Consider the following 20,434-nt stretch of genomic DNA (forward strand, 5'->3'; position numbering starts at 1 on the left):
GAATGAGCAGGCAAGGTTATCAGGCCTCAAGGGAAACCAGAGAGTACCAAGATATGCCCAAACCTTACTACAGCTGAAGCATCAGCAAACCCAGGAACAGAAGAGAACTCAAAGAAAATGCAGAGGTGTCCACAGGAGCATCCGAGAAGTTGTTACGTCTGCAGAGTGAGACCAGAGTGCTGTGAAACAGGAACAGCACAGACCAGAGCACGCGAGATGGCTTTCAGAAGTGTGCTTGTTATCCAGCGCCTCTCAGGTCCCAGGCCACCCTTTAGGGACAGAAGGCTTTCTCCCTGTGAGCGCGATGTTGAGCTTTGCCCGTAGAGGGCGCTGGGGGGCCATGGCGGAGGGAAGAGGCGTCTCTGGGCTGCGTTTGCTGCTCGCTGCTCCTCCTGCACCCTCCGGTCAGTCCCCATCCACTGGTCGGCAGCGGGCAGGCCCTTGGAGACCTCCCAGCTCCAGCCTGGGCCTGGGGACCACCTTGGTGTGACCTTCTGAATAGGGACACGGGCACCCTCCAGGCCTTGTGTCCGAGGGAGTCTGTCATTCCCTCTGTGCACACCCTACCTGCCCACTTGGTCATTAGGGGCTCCAGGCCTTGCACCCACGGTGGGACCCCAACTTTCCCTGTGTAGCTGACCTGGAAAATATGAGACTTCAGGATGGAAGCCCCTACTGGAGGCACAGCAGGGTGAGCGGGAATCACCCACGCCTGGACGTAGTAGGCGTGCTTCCTATTTATTTACTCATTTAACTTTTCAGGGGCAGCTGATGTTCAGTCTTCTATTAGGTTCAGGTGTACAGCACAGTGATTAGACGTGATGTGACCTGCAAAATGATCCCCTTGACCAGTCCAGTGCCCACCTGACACCACTCATCATTGTTACAGTAGTATGGACTCTGTTCCCTGTGCTGAACTTGCATCCCTGTGGCTTCTCGTGTGTGGCCATTCGTGCTTGTGAAACCCCTCACCTTTGTCACCCAGCCCCCCACCTCCCCTTCCACCTGGCAGCCACTGGTCTGTTCTCTGTGTCTATGATTGTTCCTCTTTTGTTTGTTCGTTTATTTTGTTCTTCAGATTCTACGTACAAGTGAGATCATATATGGTATTTGTCTTTCTCTGGCTTATTTCGCTGAGCATAATCCCCTCTAGGTCCATCCATGTTGTTGCACATGGCAAGATTTCATTCTTTTTTATGGCCGAGTAATATTCCATCACATGTCTGTGCCACTGCTTCCTTATCCACTTGTCTGTCGACGGACGCTGAGGCTGCTTCTGTGGCTTGGCTATTGTAAATAATGCTGCAGCGAACATAGGGGTGCATATGTGTTTTTAAATTAGTACTTTAGGTTTCTTTAGTTAAAAAACCAGAAGTGGCCCTGGCTGGTGTGGCTCAGTGGATTGAGCGCCAGCCTGTGAACCAAAGGGTCACCAGTTCGATTCCCAGTCAGGGCATGTGTCTGGGTTGTGGGCCAAGTCCCCAGTAGGGGATGCATAAGAAGCAACCACACATTGATGTTTGTCTCTCTCTCTTTCTCCCTCCCTTGCCCTCTGTCTAAAAAAAAAATAACAATAAATAAAACATTTAAAAAACAGAAGTGGAGTTGTTGGGTCAGTGGTAGTTGTATTTTTTTAAATAATTTTTAAAAAGATTTTATTTATTTTTAGAGAGGGAAGGGAGGGAGATAGAAAGAGAGAGAAACATCAATGTGCGGTTGCTGGGGGCCGTGGCCTGCAACCCATGCATGTGCCCTGACTGGGAATCGAACCTGTGACACTTTGGTTCGCAGCCCGCGCTCAATCCACTGAGCTATGCCAGCCAGGGCTGGTAGTTGTATTTTTAATTTCTTTGAGGAAGCTCCATACTGTTTTCCATAAGGGCTGCACCAATTTACAATCCACCAACAGTGCGTAAGAATTCCCTTTTCTCTGCATCCTTATCAGCACCTGTTCTTGGCTGATTTACTGATGACAGCCATTCTGACGGGGGTGAGGGGATCTCGTTGTGGTTTTCATTTGCATCTCCCTGATGTGCGATGTTGGTCGTCTTTTCATACGTCTGCCGGCCATCTCTGCATCCTCTTTGGAGAAATGTCTGTTCACGTCCTCTGCCCGTTTTTTCATTGCATTTTCTTTTGGGTGCTAAGTTGTATGAGTTCCTCATTTATTTTGGATAGTAACCCCTTATAGGGTGCGTCATTGGTGAATTTGTTGCCAAGCAACATCCCAGGGTAGAGATACACTACTTGGGTGTATCCGTGGAGGAACATTCAGGCCGTTCCCACTTTCTGGACTGCTAGGAAGGATGCTCTGTGAACAAATGTGCACCAGAGGCCTGGCTATGTTGAGTCCCCTGTTTCAGGGACCTCGTGTGCCCTCGTGGGACCCCTGAGTCACATCTGTGAACCCCACCAGCCTGTCAGCCCCGGAGGGTGGGGATCTTGTGGTCGTGCTGCCTCCCTGGAAGTCACCAGTCCCTGCCGGGTAAGGCTCCTTGGCACTGATGTTTAAGACCACTCTTTGCAGGTGCAGCTAAGAGGGACAACAGCCATGCGCCGCCTTCCCCGGGGACCCACCTTAACTGCAGCACCAACCCAGAGGACAGCAAGGCTCCTAACAGGTGACTCCACGGACCCTTCTGGGGGACCTGGACTGGGAGCGGCGGTGGGGCTCGGGCTGGATCTCTGTACCAAACCTGCAAGTCCTTTTGGAGAGCTCGTGCCGGGCTCTGGGCTGGCACCAAGGCTGCAGGCCTCCACAGGCAGGCCCTGCCCCTGGAGTGCCTGGCAGAGACGGCGGGCAGAGGGTCTGGGGACGCAGGCCCCGCCTGCACAATCTCCAGAGGGAGGGAAGTATTTCTGAGCTCACGCTTCCGTCCTCCATCGCCACCATCACTCCTACCTCCGGCTTCTCTGCCCACAGCGCCAGCCCCGCGCAGATCTCCCCAGCCGACTCCCAGGCCAGTCAAGGGCTCGGAGGGGGTGCCACTCACGCCCGGGAGGACGCCTCCATCTCAACCAGTGCGCCTGTCTCTTTCCCCTCCACGGGAAGACCCATCCAGGTTTCAGGTAATGGTCATGCCCAGGAGGCGGGGCCTTCCTCCCACGCGGGCAGAAGGCAGGAGGCTTCTCCCGGGGTTGTGGCATCCGCTGGGTTGGGGGACCAAGGTGGACCCCGGGTTTCTGGCCTCTTGGGCTGGGGCTGGGGCTGGGGCCCTGCCACTTGCTAGCTATTATTCCTTAATTCTTGTGAGTAGGGGTTTCATTCACAGCTTCCTGCTCATGGCCCATAATTGCTACTCAGAAATTATTGATATTTGGCAAATGATTTTATGACTGCAGCTAATTGCTTAATGCCTTTGAGCCCCAGTTTTCCCCATATAAAGTGGTAATAGCATGTACCATGCCAGGTAAGCATGGAGCCAGCCGCTCACCACCAGCTCCGTGCAGAGCAGAGACCTTCGCTTGCTCTAAGTGCCATTCATTCCAGGACTTGCAGTTCTAGAGTTGGGCACCAGGTGGCGGTAGTTCTCGGGCCGACAGTTCTCGCAGCATCAGCAACTTGTTAGAAAAACAAATTATGGGCCCCACGCCAGCCCTACAGAGTCAGAATGTGCATTTTAACATGGTCCCCAGGAGATTGCACATTCAGGTTTGAGAAGCACTTCTCTGGCACAAAACCACTTCTGGGCACCTAAAAATGCACTGAAAATGGTAACTAGTTTCATGATCTCCCCAAGCGACAAAAGGAAAAAGGAGGCAAGTTCAGAACTAAGATGTAAAGAAATACACCCGGGTGGCAGTTCAGTGTGTGGAGTCCCCCCTGGGAGGCCCCCTGGCCTGGCCTGAGCCGAGATTTTGTCATTTACCCTGGGGTGACCTTGGCCGAGTTCCTTAACCTTCGAGAGCCTCCATTTCCCTCGTTTGTCACATGGAGGTGGTGATGGGAACGGTGCCCGTGGCCCAGGGCTGCCCGCCTTCACCGAGGCCCCCGTCTGGTGGGGATGCACGTTCCGTGTGCCTCCTCCACAGCCCCCCGGTCCTTGTCCTTTTGGAGTCCCCTGGCCGCTTGACCCCTCCCTTCCCCGCCCTCCAGGGACGGGGCGCTCTTTTCTCCACCAGGAAGCCACCCCGATGGGCTCCCTGGAGCCGGGGCAGGGAGGGCAGGTGGGCGAGGGCTGGGCCGGATGCGGGGTCTGGTTTTCGGTGCGGGCGCAGGAAAGGGCCCCTGGCTCACCACCGTACAGCGGACCTCGGGGGCCGCCAGCCTCGGGGTGGAGCGTGCAGGGCCACCACCTCTGTGTTCCAGGCTCGGTGCTCCTCTGGGTGGTCGTGGCCCTGGTGGTCGTCCTCGGCTCCGTCTCCTTCCTCGTGTACCACCGAAGGACCTGCTGGAAGTGGATTCGGCAGAGTGAGTGGCCGGGACCCTGGGGCCCTGGGTTGGGGTGGGGGGCGCTGGGTGTTGGTGCGACCCCGGCCGGGCTCTCCCTGCCCTGACCTCTGAGGCTGTCTGAGACCCAGCACCCCCGTCCGGGTGTCATTGCAGAGCTCCACCTGTGCCGCCCAGTGCCGACCTTCCGGCCCCAGCAGGAGGCTGTGGGTAAGTGGTCACATGCGTCTGGGGCCTCGTCCCTCCCCGGGGACCCCAGGCCTGCCTGAGTTCCAGGTGGTTCTTGCTCTCCGATGCTGCCCAGGCTCCAGGCCAGCTCCGCCAGGCAGCCTTCCGGAGCCCCGCCCTCCCCACCCGTCCAGGCGGTAGATCGCTCCTGGGGGGAGGGGCCTCCCAGACACCTGGTACCGAGTGTCTTCTTCCTCCCTCGCAGCCCCTTTCAAGGCAGGGCAGGGTCCTCTTCAGCACCTGGGTGCCGGGCCCCGACCTCTGGGGAGGGAGCACACCTGAATGGTCTGAGCTTCCCTGTCTGGTTCCCAGGCAGGCCCCTCCCCCCTGCAGGGTCTCCCCGCCCAGGAACCCCAGGGGCGGTGGGGGTATGATCTTTTTTTTTTAACATTTTTTTAAAGATTTTATTTATTTATTTTTAGAGAGGGAAGGGAGAGAGGGGGAGAGAGAGAGAGAGAGGGAGAGGGGGAGGGAGAAGGAGAGGGAGAGGGAGAGAAACATCAATGTGCGGTTGCTGGGGGCCGTGGCCTGCAACCTAGGCAGGTGCCCTGACTGGGAATCGAACCTGCGATGCCTGGTTCGCAGCCCAAGCTCAATCCACTGAGCTACACCAGCCAGGGCGGGATGATCTTATTTTTCTAAGGAGGCAGATAACCGGCCCCGGGCTGCCCACCCTAAGAGCCACTCCAGACTCAGACGCTGGGGTCCTTGAGATTGCTGCTCTGTGTGTAGAGAGGGCTCGGAGCTGAACCTTCCTCCTCCTCCCCCCAAGCTTTGTCCACCCCACGGCCCCACGGGCGCCCAGGGGTCAGCCCCAGGCCGGGCGGTGGCCCCCTTGCCCCCTATCTTTCCGGGACCCTCGGAGAGCCTTCCCGTGGCCCCCCACTTTTGACTTGGGCAGGAAAACACGGTCCTCGGAGGCACGGTTTGCATCTGATGAGTTTCGCAGGCAGGTGCCCGGGTCCCCCCCGCAAGGGGGGTTTTTGTGTTTTGATAGTTTCAAGCCTTTTTCCATGAGCTGTCAGGCTCCGAGTCTCATTGAAACCCGTGTTTGCTTTCTTGACATTTTTCTAGTATTAGAATTTCCATTGCCGTCAGTTTATTTTTTTCGTCGAACCTTTGTGACAGCAGTTTTGTCACATACAGAAAAAAAAAGAGAGAGAGAGAAAAAAAATAGCACCTGCCCTTAAGAAACCAGCTCTGCAAGGAACCCTGAGCCCTGAGACTCGGTGGTGGCTGGTTCTGGCCCTCCGGCTTCCGGTGGGTGCCTGGTCGGGGGGTGGTCTGGGTCTCCCAGGCACGGGCCGGGAGGTGAGGCCAGGGTCAGCACGCAGGGCACAGGCTGGGAGTGGACGGTGCAGGGTGGACGCCCCGTTCGTTCCCTTGGGATGGAGCAGCAGGTGCTGCCGGGGTGAGGGAGTGTTCGCTCATTTGTGCGCTCTCGTGCAGACACTCACGTGGCTGGGTGGCTCCTAGTGGGTGCAGAACTGTCCTTGCTCTCCTGGGCTTTTAGACCAGCGGCAGGTGCCAAAGGGGTAGCAGGATGGGAGTGGGAGCCCTGCCCAGGACGTGGAGGGTCGGGCAGGTGTCCATGATGTGCTCACCAGTCATCTCCCGGACTGCCTGGACTTTGCGGCGTGAGTCCTTGGTGACCGGCGTTACATGACCTCCCCCACCCCCGCCCCGCTCCCAGCATCCTTGGGAGGCAGCCACTGCCGTTGTCCTCCGTTCACAGATGGGGCACCAGAGGCTCAGGAGGATGTTTAGGGCCCTGTGGGTTACGAGCAGGGTTTCGTTGTTACTGTGGGTGGTGAGGTTTTTGTAAAAAGGGTCTCACACCCTCGCATTATCGACGTGCGGCACCGGGTAATTCTTTGCTGGGGCGGGGGGGGGGGTCCTGTGCACGGTAGGGTGTCGGGTCCAGGTCTCCAGACCCACCGGCTGCTAGGAGCACCTCCCGGTTGGGACAACTGAACGTGTGTCCAGATATTGTCACGTGTGCCCTGGAGGGAAAATCACTTCTGGCTGAGAAACTCTGGTTAAAATTCTTTCAGTCTTTCGTTTTCATGGACACGAAAGTCATCGCTGTATCAGTTCATCCAGGCAGGTTTAGTTTGGAAAAAAAAAAAAAATGTGGTGTTGCTCATTTGAAACAACTTCCAACTCACAGACACGTCCCAAGGGCAGTGCAAAGAACTCCCTTTTCCTGCACCGTTTGAGAGTAAGTCGCTGACTTAGCACCTCGTCATGGCTGACGCTTCCGTGGGTATTTCCTCTGAGCGAGGCGTGTTTTTGCCCTGCCGCGCGCAGTAAAACCATCAAAATCAGAGGCGTCCCCTGACGCATCGCCCCCGACTGATTCCCAGACCCCCCCACTCAGGTTTCTTCATTCGCCCCAATAATGTCCTTCAGAGAAGAACTCAGTGCCAAAATTCGTGTCGCCTTGGGTTGTCCTGTCTCCGTGATGCGGGGTCCGTTCCTGTCTCTTCCTGCGTGTTCATGACCTTGCCGCTTCTGAAGACCCCACCGGGGACTCTGTGGGTGTCCCACCCCCCGGCCCTGTCTGCTGTGGTGCGTCTCTGGCGGGAAGAGCCCCCGTCTGGAGCGACGTGGAGCCCTTCCTGGTGGCGTCCGCCCTCCCAGGTGCCGCCTGCTCCCGTTTCTGGCCGCGGTTCACTTGGATTCGGGTGGCGTGTGCCAGGCTCCCCCCCCCACCCCCTGCGGTGACGGTGCTCCTGTCCCCTTGGTGACTGCCAAGGACTCGGAGGGGAGACACTCGGAGGATATGTAAATGACCTGGTCCGCGTCAGACTTTCCTCCTCTTTACCTGTGTGTTTACATCTGACTCACGGGTTCCTGCTTCATTCCGCTGCCGTCTTTTTCGGTTTGATGTTCGAATCGGCCCCCGTGAGGTCAGAGAGGGCCGCCTCACGCTGGCCCCGGTGTCCTTTCGTCCCCACCCTCTTGCGTTTGGAGTGCTTCTTTATGCGAAGATGTTCCCGGCTTGGCTTGTCCTCTCCTGCCCCCGCCCTGGAGTCCTCCAGCTCCGTCTGCAGGGAGTGCGGGATTTGAACCGAGATGTGCCGGTTGCCAAAGCCTGGCCACACCTCTGTGCCAAACCGTGTCCTTGGGTCCGTTTGGCTTCCCACAGCAGCTGAGACCTCCAGCCAGCGAGGGGACGGGACCGAAAGGGAGAGGGACCGAGGTGGACGGGACCAAGGGCGAGACGTGAGCCCGGACCCACGAGCTCAGCTGCAGTGGCCCTCAGGGTAGCCCCGGGGTGCCGCGCGCTGTCCCAAGAGGGCCGCTGATGCCTGGCGTGTCCCCGGACTCCTGTCCTGGGGCGTGTTTACGGGAAGGTCAGTGTTCCAGAGGCAGTGAAACCAGTAAGTGGAGACTGTGGACTGAGGCAACACTTTTAAGGGAAGAGCTCTTTCGCAATCAACCCGTGCACTCAGCACAGTGCGTTCTGAGCCTGTAGCTGAGCACCCGGGCCGGCTGGAGGCGGCTGTGGGCTGGCTAGAGGCGGCTGTGGATCAGCGGGAGGTGGCTGTGGGCCGGCTGGAGGCGCTGGAGGCAGCTGCTCCTGCGTTTTGCATTCTGCCCTTTCACGCTGGTGTTACTCCGCGCTGGTTCGCCAGGGTCAGTGTCAGATGCTCATCTCGTGTGTGTCGTGATGGCGTGGGTCCAGGGACCCACTGTGTGCTAGGCGGGGGTCCTGCGCACCTCCCCTTTTTAGTGTGAAACCATTTTAAGTAGACTTCATTTTTTAGAGCCGATGTTCAGAACATTTGAGAAGTTGATACACAGACTCACCACATCCCCCCCCTCTGTAATGAACATCTTGTATCAGTGTGATACATTTGTCACAACCAACAAGCCAGTATTGATACAGTGCTGTTCACTGAAGCCCGCACTCTACTCAGATGTGCTTAGTTTTTACCCATCGTCCTTTTCAAGATCTCCTTTAACCTTCAAGGAACCCCTCCAAAGGCCACCCCCTTTTCCAGTGGAGACCGAGGCTGGGAGAGGCGAGGTCACTGCCGGGGTGAGCTGCCAGGATGGCCTCCCCCTCGGGCGTGTCGGCATCTGGCTGGCTTTCAGCTCTTCGGTTACTGCAAGCACCCTCGCTGGGAACGGCCTTTTCTTTTCTTTCTGGTTGTTTCCTGAGGGCGTGTCCTCGGAGCAGAGGGGTTACTGGGTCAGAGGGTGTGAGAACGGTGGGACCGGTTCCCAGGGCCGCCCGCAGCAGCCATGTTCCCATTTACCCACATCCTCTCCGAGACTGAGTTTTATCGTTTTTGTTCATTTTTGTCTCAGTACTTTGTCCCCCCCAGACCACCCCCTACCCCAGTGACTTGGCACCAAATCACAGCGGGCTGTTTGCAAACCTCAGAATCAGCCACTAAGAGTGGAGATTCAGCTTCACTGACATCATTTGAAAGAATGTGCCTCAGGCCAGAGAGTATTTTCTGAAGGTGGTGGCTTGGTGGGGAGAAGCCCCGGCTGCCCTGCCTGAGGTGACCAGGCTGCCGGGAACGGCAGTTGTCAGATTCAGTAAGCGTGCCAGGTGTGTTAAATCCAGAAAGAAGAATTGGGTCGTTTTATACACGTACTTCTTTTCATCATTGTTCTGGTCTGTTGACAGGCATTTGTTTTTTATTTTTAAAAATATTTTATTTATTTATTTTTAGAGAGAGGGGAAGGGAGGGAGAAAGAGAGAGAAACATCAATGTGTGGTTGCCTCTTGAGTGCCCCCTACTGGGGACCTGGCCCACAACCCAGGCATGTGCCCCGACTGGGAATCGAACCAGCAACCCTTTGGTTTGCAGGCTGGTGGTCAATCCGCTGAGCCACACCAGCCAGGCCTGTTGACAGGCATTTAAAGGGGCACATAGGAGTGTTTCCCAAGCTGACCTCGTGTTCCACACAGCCCCGTCTGTCTCCTTACTGTGTCATCATCGTGGTTGGCCAGCCTCTGCGGGGTTTTCAGTGGGGACTCAGGGCTGGTGGCTCCCCAGAGCACGTTCTGGAAGTGGTGTAGCTGGCATACTGGCATCTCTCTAGCAGGTTTCTCGGGTCGGGCACACACACACCGGACAGGAACGTACTCTTCGTCTCCGCAGGCGGCTCCCAGAGAGTCGGAAAAGGCTGCGCTCCTCTGCAGGCACGGCTTGCGCCTGGGGTTTGATGGGCTCTAGGGTAGACCAGATGCCTGGGCCATGGCTAAATGTCAGTGTACACTTGGCCAGGACCTGGCACCCTACTCAGTGGGAGAAAAAAAATCCGGAGCAGAGGGTGGGGGTTTGGGAGGAGAGGATGAAGGCTGTGCCCTGAGAGTCATTGCGTCAGCAGCTCCGAGCCCACCCAAGGGAGCAGCTGGTCTCCCCAAAGGCGGCCCACGTGGGCTTTTGAAAGCGCAGTACGCAGAGAACTGAACTCAGAGTGGCCTGAGCCAGAGAGGGGCTCCGGGGCGGCCTGGCTGCCGCAGGTCCAACACGGGATTCAGAGCACGTCCCCAGGGCCCGTCGCCCACTCTCCGTCGGCCTGCCCCGAGGTCCTCTGGGTGTTGACGCTGACCTGGGCCCTCCAGACCCCCGAGTGCTGCAAGGTGGGGGCAGCTGCTGGGGACCAGTGTCTGAGTCAGCGGAGCCTCCCGGGGGGCGTGTGCCGCTCCTGAGCCATTCCTTCTGTGTGCCTTGGGGCGGCGGGGTGGGGGGGCGTGGGTGCGTGGGGGTGGGGGGGTCCAGCGTGCTGACTGGCTTGGTGGCCAGAGGAGAGGTGGTCCCCCTGTTCCCTGACGGCCGCTGGGGAAGTGAGCCCTGGTGACCCTGGCCTGGGTGGCGTGGGCGTGGACCCTGAAATCTGCCCACAGTTCTCCAGACCGAGGGCCTAACTGAGCCTCAGCAAGTGCTGGGGAGCCGAGGGGGTGGCATTGGCCCACATGAGGGGTGGGGCAGGACCCAGCCGCTGCCAGACCCTCCCTTGGTGAAGTGACCACTTTTTTCCTCCTTGCAGATCCCAGGCCCCAGAAGAACCAGGCGGTAAGTACCACCCCACCCCCACCCTAGCCTGGCGCCCCGAAATCTGGCTCTTCAACCCATCTGCTGGTGCTGAGAACTGTGTGGTCCCCCCGAAAGTTCATGCTGGGTCTGCCCCATGCAGGGAGCTCTGAGCAGAGCGGGGCCTCAGCCAGGCCCTGGCCACCCCTCCCACCTCCCACCCCAGCAGCAGCCTCCGGCTCCTGGCTCACCCCGCCGGGGACTTCCAGAAAGGCCTGCCAGACCGTGGATTTGATTTTGGCCACTTTGGGTGCCAGGTGTGGTCAGGTCACGAGGAAGCCTGTGTTTATTTCCCCTTTTCTCCTTCACTCCTCCCAGAGTCTTATCCTCGAAGCTGGGGTGGCCAATCAGCAGCAAGAATTGTTAAAAAAAACTTAGCTATCGTGCGTGTATCGAGGGTCTCCCGTGAGCGAGGCACCTACCTGGCTTTGCGCTTTCTCGGCGTTCTCTCTGGTCCTTACCGAGTGCCGCGGTCGGCACTGCTGTCCTGGTCTAGAAAGGAGGAAACAGAGGCCCAGACAGGAAAGGGGGCCCCACAGCTGGAGAGCCGGTCTGCGAGGATCCGAGCCCCCACGGGTGGCTCCCGAGCTGGCGCTCCACCCCGAGCTGCCTCTCAGCAGGCCCAGCTACATCTGCCTTTTATGGAGTACGCACCACGCAGGCGCTGGGCTTGGGCGTTTACGACTGTTAACGCTAGTCCTACGACCACCCAGGAGGGGACCCATACCCCAGGTCCTCGCTGGGCTTGTCCAGGCACCCGGCTCTGTGCCCAGCCCCTAGGGGCAGCTTGGGCAGCGGGAGCTGGGGCAGTGTCCGCTGGAGCTGAGGGCGGGGGCAGGACCAGGCCCTCCCCGTGGCTGGGTCTCAGGCATGTCTGACTCACCCACCTTCTTTCTCACTTACCAAATCTTCCATTACTTTCTCTGAACTCATGCATTTATACGTGGACCGTGTGCAATCGACATGTAACATTAACTAAATAGCATCGTGTTGACAGTTTCCCGTGCACATGTAGGCACCCCCACTGTCTTCAGCATCCACTCGTTACTGCGCTCGCAGACCGACACTGGAGCGTGACGGTGGTTTGTCACACCGGTCTCACAGTCTCCTTCAGGGCCGGAGGTGCCCTTTCCAGAGACAAGGCTGGGGTCGGTTTCTCCAGGTCCCTGCTGTCTCCTTCATCCGCACTTGATGGGTGATCTGTAGACCCCTGCAACGGAAAACAGACCAGATCGCAGATTCTTCTTCGTGATGCTTCAACCATGTACCAAGTTTTCGGTCCAAATTGTGTAGAATAAGTTCAACTTGAGTTGCATTCTATTAACCAATATAAGTGTGTTTCTCTAAGCATAGCTCTGTTGAAATGCAGTTTTAAAGAGAAGAAAAATAACCCATTGATACGTGGAGAAAGGTTTCCATCCTTTGTTTTTAAACGTAATAGAACCACAATACAAGTTCAATTTTTAAAAATATTTATTTATTTTTAGAGAGAGGGGAAGGAAAGGAGAGAGAGAGAGAAACATCAGCTTGTGGTTGCCTCTCACGGACCCCCCCACTGGGGACCTGGCCTGCAACCCAGGCATGTGCCCTGACTGGGAATTGAACCAGTGACTGTTTGATTCACAGGCCTGCGCTCAGTCCACTGAGCTACACCAGCCAGGGCCAAGTTCAATTTTAAATTGTGGGAGATCACATTCAAATACTCTTGGGTCGGACAAGTTGCTGTCAAATACCGAGAAATTTCATGACAAATGTATTCAGCCTGGCTGGTGTGGCTCAGCGGGTTGAGTGCCAGCCTGTGAACCAAAAGGTTGCCAGTTCGATTCCCAGTGAGGGCCCATGCCTGGGTGCGAGCCAGATCCCCAGTTGGGGGCATGTGAGAGGCAACTGATCAATGTTTCTCTCCTTCTCTTTCTCCCTCCCTTAACTTCTCTCTAAAAAAATAAATAAAATCTTAACAAAATAAGAAAAAAGGATTCGATGATTTGCAAATAATAGAATATCTTATATGGCTACATGGGCCAACACATGAATAGTAAATTGTTAAAAAATGCTGTCTTTTAGATTTCAAATTGTTATAATATTCAGAAGCATGTAGGTACACTTTCTGAGTTACTCAATCTCATTCCATTTGGAAGGCAGCAGGTAAATGCTACCCGCTAGAACATTCCACATGAGACCGCTTCCCCTTTGCACTCACCTAGGAAAGTGAGAAACTAAACCCACACTTTCCTGAAGGCGTAGCTATTTTTAGAACTCATTAGTGTAATCGTAACAGACTGCTGTCCCCAGAGGCTGGGGCCGGGCAGTTGGGTGGCCTGGAGCTGACACTTGTAGACTGGCCCTTCCACACGTGAATTCTGGAGCCAGATGCCAGGGTTCGAGTACTGGGTGGGCACTTTCTGACCCTGAGCAAGTCACGTGACTCCTCTGTGCCTCAGTTTCCTGGCCTGTAAAATGAAGAGGGTGCTGGTATCAGTGACCTCGTGGGGTGGCCGTGAGGATGAACCTGTTGTGGGGTACACACATGGGATATTGGCCACCATCCCCATTAGTCAGTACGAGTTCAAGGCAGCGTGACTTCTCCCAGAACCTCAGGCACAGGTGGGTCAGGCTGTCAGGGCCGAGAAGCCCGGGGGCGTGTGTGGCAGCTCCGGAGCAGCGAGGGGGGCTGGTTGGGGCTCACAGGGGTGAAGGAAATGGGGCTCGCCCTTCGGAGACCGGGGATGGAGGGGGCAGGTTGGGGCACCCCGCATCAGCGCCCGCCTCCTCTGTGCCCGCAGGACCTGAAGACAGTCGTCTCGGTGGCAGAGCCCTCCACTGGAGATCTGGGGCGAACCAGCCAGCCGGTTCCGTGGGAGAGCCAGCCGGTTCTGCGGGAGAGCCAGCCGGTTCTGCGGGAGAGCCAGCCGGTTCTGCGGGAGAGCCAGCCGGTTCCTCGGGAGAGCCAGCCGCTGCTGGGCGCCAGTCCAGGTGGGGGCCCCTCGTCCCCCAGGGACCTCCCCGAGCCCCGGGTGACCACGGAGAACACCAACAACAGGATAGGTGAGTTCGCTCATTTGGGGTTCCTAGCATGGTCGGGGTGAGAGGGCAGCGGGGTGATGGTGCTGGGCCTTGGGTCCTGGGCCCCCAACCGAGAACAGAGACCCCGGGTCCAGAAGGCCCTGGTAAGTGGGAGACGCTTTTGTGAACGTGTCACCCTGCACCTGGGTGGCCCGTGGAGCAGCAGCGGTGGCGGTGCCGGCTTCACAGGGCCAGCGCGAGAATCACCTGACGCTGTCTTAGCGGGGGGTGGGGGGGTGGGGGGAAGGGGCACCCCCTGCTCGGTGCCACCATGACTAAGGAGAAGAGGGAATGCCACCCCCAGCTTCCAACAACGAGCCCCCGAGGGGGCCCGGAGGGAGACACACGGTGACATCACATCGGAGCTGTCACTTGTCTGATGCATTCCGGGCACCGCGCAGACGTCACATCTCACTGTCACACAACCTTCTGAGGGTGGCGTCTTCTTCCCCTTTTCGCAATTGGGGAAACTGCGGAGGGAGGGTGCATGCGGTGATTTTCCCCGGCCCTCGGCCCACGCAGGACCCTAAGACCCCTGCTGCGTCCGCACCACCGCCGGTCCCTGCGGGCACGGAGGCCAGCGCTTCCCGGACCGTGGCCGCCCTCCAGCGCGGACACACCTCCCGCTTTGGCCTCACCCAGGCCTCTCGCCTCCTCTGTCCCTTCTCTCCACCCCAGTGCCACCAGAATGCTTCTCCCCAGCCGTGTGCCTCTCCATGTTACACTCTGCTTAACACCCTCCAGGGATTCCTGCGACTTGAGGATGAATTCTAGGAGTCTTATTCCGGCATCCAAGGCTGGTCACGAGCTGCCTTCTCCCCACCAGACTCACCTGCCCCCTGACCCCGCATGTCCTGACTCCGCTCAGTGGCAGTTTCCTACGTTCACTGGGCGCGCTCTCACTTCCGAGCATCTCTGGGGGAGCTGCTTCCTCGCCTGGGGCAGCCAGCTCCCTCCCCTTGCACCTGCATTTCCGATGTCCCAGCACCCTGTTCATGTGCCTCCTCCTCCAGGAGGCCTTCTCTGCTCTTCCCACTCTGCCGTCTAGACCCGATGCACCTCTGCTGTGCTTGCTCCCCAGACTCCAGGCCTCCCCGCCAGTGTCCTTGGCACCGAGCAGTGTGACCGTGTGTGTGTGTGTGACCTTCTCCTGCGTCCTCACTTGTCTGTGAGCCCCCTGGGGCGGGGCCTCAGGGGCCCCATGTCCAGTTTCTCGGGAGGCTGGGCGCCGCTCGGACAATACCGAAGGGGCCCTTACCCGGCACATCTCCGTGGCAGGCGGCGGTGGGTAGAACTCGGGGGCAGAGTCTTTCATACAGAAACTTTTGGAATTGCAGCTTGTGGCGAGTTTAACTTAAAAAGAGTGTTTTTGGGGAAATACTGCCAAAGGCACTTCCTTCAAACTTCCTAAGAACCCTAAGTTGGACTTTCGAGCCCCTGTGAGTTCAGTGCCCGGAACTTCAGGGGCGGGGCCCCGGGAGTGTCTGGGGGGTGGCGGTGGAGGCAGGTACCAGACTCCAGGACAGCTGGGCGCGGGGCCGGGCCACGGGCAGCCCGCCCAGAACCAAGCCAGCCTGTGAGCCTTGCTGGTGAGCGGGACAGGCCTCGGAGGGTTCCTTGGGACACCCAGAGGACAGTAGGCCTCTTCTCCTGCTGATGCCACCCCAGAGGAGCACCCCACCCCCTGCCTTGCTCAGTTCCCAAGGAGGACCCAGCTCTGGCCTGAGCTCCATCACTCCCCCCAGCGCCTGGCCCAGGGCAGGGAAGCCCCTCTCCCCTGACTTACCCAGCCTACTATGACCGTGTCCCTGGATTTGGAAGCCCTCGGTGAGGCAGGAAGTCTAAGAGGCTTTGGGAAGGCCCTCCCCCCTTCACTCTGGGTGGGGGGCACACTGCAGGGGGGTGGGCAGAGCTGGAGGGTCAGGACCCAGGGAATGCGAGGGGAGCGATAGTCTGGCCCCCGACTTCGGCCTCCTTAACCTGGACACCCCACTCCTGCTCCTCTCCGTCTCCCTGGCCCCGCCCCCCTCCCAGATCGAGGGGCCTGCAGGTCTCAGTGAAGACGCGAGTGTGGCCGGGGCCCCAGCTCCTGTTCTCTCTGGGGGTGTGGCTCGTCTGTCTCTTCGTCTTCTCTTTAGTTCCTGCCGCTATTTCGGGGACTTCTCCCTTTCCCGGGGGTGTTAAAGCCAGAACAGAAGGGCTGGCATTTTGCAATAGTGTTGAGGGGACAGGGGCTGCAAGAATGTTTTGGGGGTTCCTGAAGAAGAGGGGTGTCGCCGGTGACCCAGAGACATCCAGAGCTCCCTACCCCACCCCAGCTCCGGGATCCCGGGGCTGGGGAGCTGGGGGCGGGGACCCTGCACTGAGCCTGAGGCCGTCAGAAGCCGACTGGCGGGCGCTCGAAGTCAGCTGACCTGGCCCAAGGCCCTGCTCCGGCTCCGCACTGCCCAGCTTTGCAGGCAGCTCATTTAGCTCCCCTGAGCCTCCCAAGCCCCCGAAAGCAGGCGGTGGGGAGCACCCGGGCTGTCACACTTCTGGTGGGCTGGGCTGGTCATTCTCCTGAGTGACATGCCCCAGCAGTCCTGCTCTGGGTCGGGCAGGGACAGCCGTGGGGGCCTCCAGTGGGAGACGGACAGACGTGAGCAGTAAACACCGAAATGCACCCCCTGCCCCGCCCAGAGCTGTCCGCGTCGCTTGCAGCCGCTGGTGTTCCGAACAGGGCTCAGGTTTCTGCAGGGTGTGACCAGCCGCCGTCCAGGGTTGCTGGTCCCTGGGACGGGGGACTTCCACGGCTAAAACCAGGAGCATCCTGGCCAAACCGGGACACGCCGGTCAGCCCGGGTTTCCGCTGCAGGCACCAGGACAGGAGCAGGAAGGGCAGCAAACCTGACGTTTCTTCGGGGGTTTCTGCTAATTACCTGGTGACTGCGGGCAGGCCATTCAACCTGTGTGGGCTTCAGGTTCTTTATCTGTAGGTAGGGCAATGACAGACTGTCCACCTGGCGAAAGGGACGCGAGGGTTCTGGAGCTCAGGTGCGGAAGGTGTCCCGAGTGGCGCCCGGCACAGGCCGCCCTGCCTGTGAGCCCCCGGGTGCTGCCGTTATCTTTGTTAGTTTCACTTTTATTTTCCCATCACAGCTGACATTGGACGGTGCCACTGTTCTGGATTCGACTTGCTTCCTCTCCCAACCCCGTTCTCTCCTTCCCTACCCCGTCCCCATGGCTGGCTGGGCTTCCTGTACCCCAGAGGGGTTGTGTCATCTGCCTGAGGCCACACAGTGGGGGGGTGGGGCAGAGCTGGGAGGGGGACCCCCCCTCTGGGGCTCTGGCCTGCTCACCGCGCCCACCCTGTCGCTTTGCAGAGAAGATCTACATCATGAAGGCTGACACGGTGATTGTGGGGACAGTGAAGACGGAGGCGCCCGAGGGCCGGGGCCCGGCGGGGCCGGCGGGGCCCGAGCTGGAGGAGGGTCTGGAAGTGGACCATGCACACTACCCGGAGCAGGAGACGGAGCCCCCTCTGAGCAGCTGCAGAGATGTCATGTTCTCAGTGGAGGAGCAAGGGAAGGAGGACCCCTCGCCCACGGCTGCCTCTGGGAAATGAGGCCCGGCCCGGGCTGGGGCCGAGAGCACCTCGGGGTGCTCCCTGGGAGCCAGGGCGGCGAGGGTGGACCGGGCCGACGGTCAAGGGGGCTGAACCGAGTGTCCAGCACCCAGTGGCGACCAGCCAGCCCATGCAGAAGGGGGTCTGCTGGTCTCTACCCATGCCCCCACCCAGCCACCCTGCACCCCCTACTCTAGGGCTATGGAGTGTGCAGCCCAGACAACCAGGTGCCGAATCGCAATGGCGATGTTTGCTGGAGCAACAGACAGATGGCCCAGGGCCCTGGGCATTGGACCCACCCCCCAGGGCTGGAGCCCACCTGCGGCAGAGGCCGTGAGGCCCACACCCTCGCCCTGGGCCTCAGGAGTGATACCTACGGGGCCCTGCTACCGTGCCGACAACCCCAGTGACTGTTAACACGGCCCCCTCGGGCACTGAGCCAGCGCCTGTGGTTTCTCCTCAGTCCAGATGGAGGGCTAGGGCTCTGTGGGCTGGCCCGTCTCGGCCACAGCCGCCGTTTCTGCCCTGTGCCCGGGGGAGTGCCCGGCCAGGCCTCCAACGCTGCTTGGGCTGAGTGGGACCCTCCTGGTGCCACCTCTCCCCCTCACCCCCCTCCTCCGTCCTCCTCTGTAGCCCCACAGCGGGTGGGCCACGGCCTAGGATCCACTCGCTCATCTCAGAATGTCCCTCCCAGTGGGTCCTCCCATCGGGAGGCATCTCAGGACCCTCAGCAGCTGTGGCCTCCGCCCCCGTCAAAGACGCTGCCCACCTAGCTGCCACCCGGAGAAGGGCCCACTCTGCTTTGCTCAGGAGCTCGCCGCACCCACAGACGAGGACCTGCGCGCCCCTCTGGGCCCTGGCCTGCCCGGCAGGCACCACCCGCTCTGGGCACCACCCTAGATGCGCCGCGCGCGCAGACTCTTGAGGGTGCCTGGTCTGCCTCTCTCTGCCGTCGCTCCGCACCCCGGGGTGGGAACGTGCACGTCCAAAACCACGTTCCGCCTTCTCCTGGACTGTGGGGGTGGAGTGGCGAAGGGTTTTGCTTGGTTTAATCTGCCTTTCTGGATTTTTGCTTTTCACACTAGAGAATAATCCCTCCATTAGCCAGCGGCTCTCCTCCCCTCGGTTCTCCTAGGGGCTTTCAGACGCGTGTAAACAGACCCGTGGCCTTGACAATGACTGCAGCAGCCTGGGACTCAGGTTGCAGGGAGACTCCTGGAATTACCCGCTGGAAGCCAGGCCCCCAAGTGCTGTTTACTCACCAGCCCGCTCCTCTCTGGAGGAAGTTGGGGCTGGGTCAGGCGTCCCAGGGTAGTTTCTGAAACCACTCAGATGTTTTGGGGAAAGTTGGAGAGGCTGGGACACCGGGACCTGAAGAAGTTTCTGTGGGACGTCTGATACTTGCCCAAATGCCCGTGTGGGCAGCTGTGCAGCGTGGAAGAGGACGCCACACGCCCAGTGGGCAGGGGCTCGGCAGCCTTGGCGTGAGGCTATTGACACATGCGTAATGAAAGGACGCGCTCCCTCGCCCGGGAGCCCTTCCCAGAACCGTCTGATCCTTGAAAATGATCGTAAGGCTGAGGAAACTTGCACTGGGGCTGAGAGTCTTGGAGGACCTCTTGGGATCCCTCTCCACCCCTCTGCCCAGGACCCTTCCTCCGTGTAACTCCTGCTGCCTGGTCCGGGCCTGCCTCCGGGGACTCTCAGAATAAAGCTGCTGTACACCGGGCTCCCTCTGGGTGTTTGCAGAAAGGGCTGTGCCAAGCAGCCCCACGGCACATGGGGAAAAGGAGTCGCAAAAGCAGAGGGTATGCCCTAGCCTGGGGGTGATGGGGCGAGGACCAAGGGGTGCATGGGGGTCTAGGCTTTGTGCTTGAGCTGGGGGGAGCCCAGCTTGCCTTTGTGGTCCTAGCTTGAGGGAGGGGGGTCAGTTTGAGGCCCGCTCCCACCCCAGGCAGACAGCCGGGACTGTGGCTGCCTGCCCTGTGGGGTGAAGGAAGGAGACCTGGGGCCATGGTCATGTGACTGGACGGGGACCGGGCCTGTACCGGGGCTGCCTCGGGCCAGCCGATGATAGCCTGTGGGTTCTTGATTTCGCGTAGGACAGATTTCACTGCACGCGTCCAGGTGATTTTGAGAGTACGTTTACTACAGCTGGGGGCAGTGAAACAAGGAAGCGCGAAAGGCAGAAGGAGCAACAGGGGAAAGAAAGAGGAAAGGGGAGCCTCGGAGGCCGGATCGGGGGGAGGGGGCAGCCCGGACGAGCTGCCGCTGCCCACTGCTCCCCTGGCTGCAGGTCTCGTGGGCTCCCTTCGAGTTCAGGAGAAAGCGGAGACCCGAGGCGTGGGCGCGGGCTCCAGGGGGTGCTTGTGAGGGTCCTACGTCTTGAGGCTTTTTATCTTTCTTTGGTGGCGGGGATCCTAGGGGAGGTCTTGGGGGCGGCTCCTTCCATAGGCTGACTCGTCAAAAATGTACCTATATGGGGGGTTGGGGATTATTTTTGGGTTGGTTTTATTTTTAAAGAACATTGCCGAAGGGGGACCAGGACTGAGGCTGGCCTGTCCCTGGACGCTCTGGAACGGGTAAACCGTTTGCTCCCGTGTCCTTGGTTAGGTAGGGTCTCGTGACTCCTTAGCCGGCTGTAAATTGCTCAAATTGTTCGGCCTTGTTTAATTATTTGGTCTCAGTTTCCCTTATTCCACTGGTCAGGGTATTTCCCCAGCTTTTCACTTTCCTGCCTCAGTCAGACCGTGCCCACCCCACCCCACCCCCAGGACTCCAGCCCCCACCCAGACCTCGCCATTGAAACGCATTGAAATGGCTGGTGGGAGAGCCAGGGCAAATGTCCCTGCCTCACCAGTAACGGGGGTGAGGGGGGGCGGTGCTTCTTAACCTCTGGCTGTTCAGATGGACAGATGGACAGATGGACAGGGCCCTGCTGCTCAGGGGGGCGGTTCCCAGGGTGTAGGGGACCGTCTCTGGTACATGCACAGCCCCCTTCCCGAAGAGCTGCAGTCAGAGGGTGGCGGGGAGCAACGGGCGTTCTGCGGAAGCTATTGCATTTGGAGAAAACCCGCTGTTTCCCAA

At 59.0% G+C, this 20,434-nt stretch overlaps 1 protein-coding gene across 2 annotated transcripts in view; it reads left to right on the forward strand.

The window, feature by feature from the left end:
- The window catches only part of TNFRSF8 (TNF receptor superfamily member 8), a 62,813-nt gene extending 43,745 nt beyond the window's left edge, over positions 1-19,068 (forward strand). For both annotated transcript variants that reach the window (XM_045859165.1, XM_045859166.1), the window contains exons 10-16: positions 2,528-2,621; positions 2,924-3,069; positions 4,310-4,411; positions 4,547-4,600; positions 10,637-10,662; positions 13,464-13,725; positions 17,106-19,068. In XM_045859165.1, the coding sequence (XP_045715121.1) occupies positions 2,528-2,621; positions 2,924-3,069; positions 4,310-4,411; positions 4,547-4,600; positions 10,637-10,662; positions 13,464-13,725; positions 17,106-17,347 (926 nt within the window). In that variant the 3' untranslated portion in view covers positions 17,348-19,068. The remainder of the gene's footprint in view (positions 1-2,527; positions 2,622-2,923; positions 3,070-4,309; positions 4,412-4,546; positions 4,601-10,636; positions 10,663-13,463; positions 13,726-17,105) is intronic.
- The last annotated feature ends 1,366 nt before the right edge of the window (positions 19,069-20,434 follow it).

The sequence above is a fragment of the Phyllostomus hastatus genome, unplaced genomic scaffold, assembly GCF_019186645.2.
Source record: "Phyllostomus hastatus isolate PE091 unplaced genomic scaffold, TTU_PhHast_1.1 phas_scaffold_182, whole genome shotgun sequence".
NCBI lineage: Eukaryota > Metazoa > Chordata > Mammalia > Chiroptera > Phyllostomidae > Phyllostomus > Phyllostomus hastatus.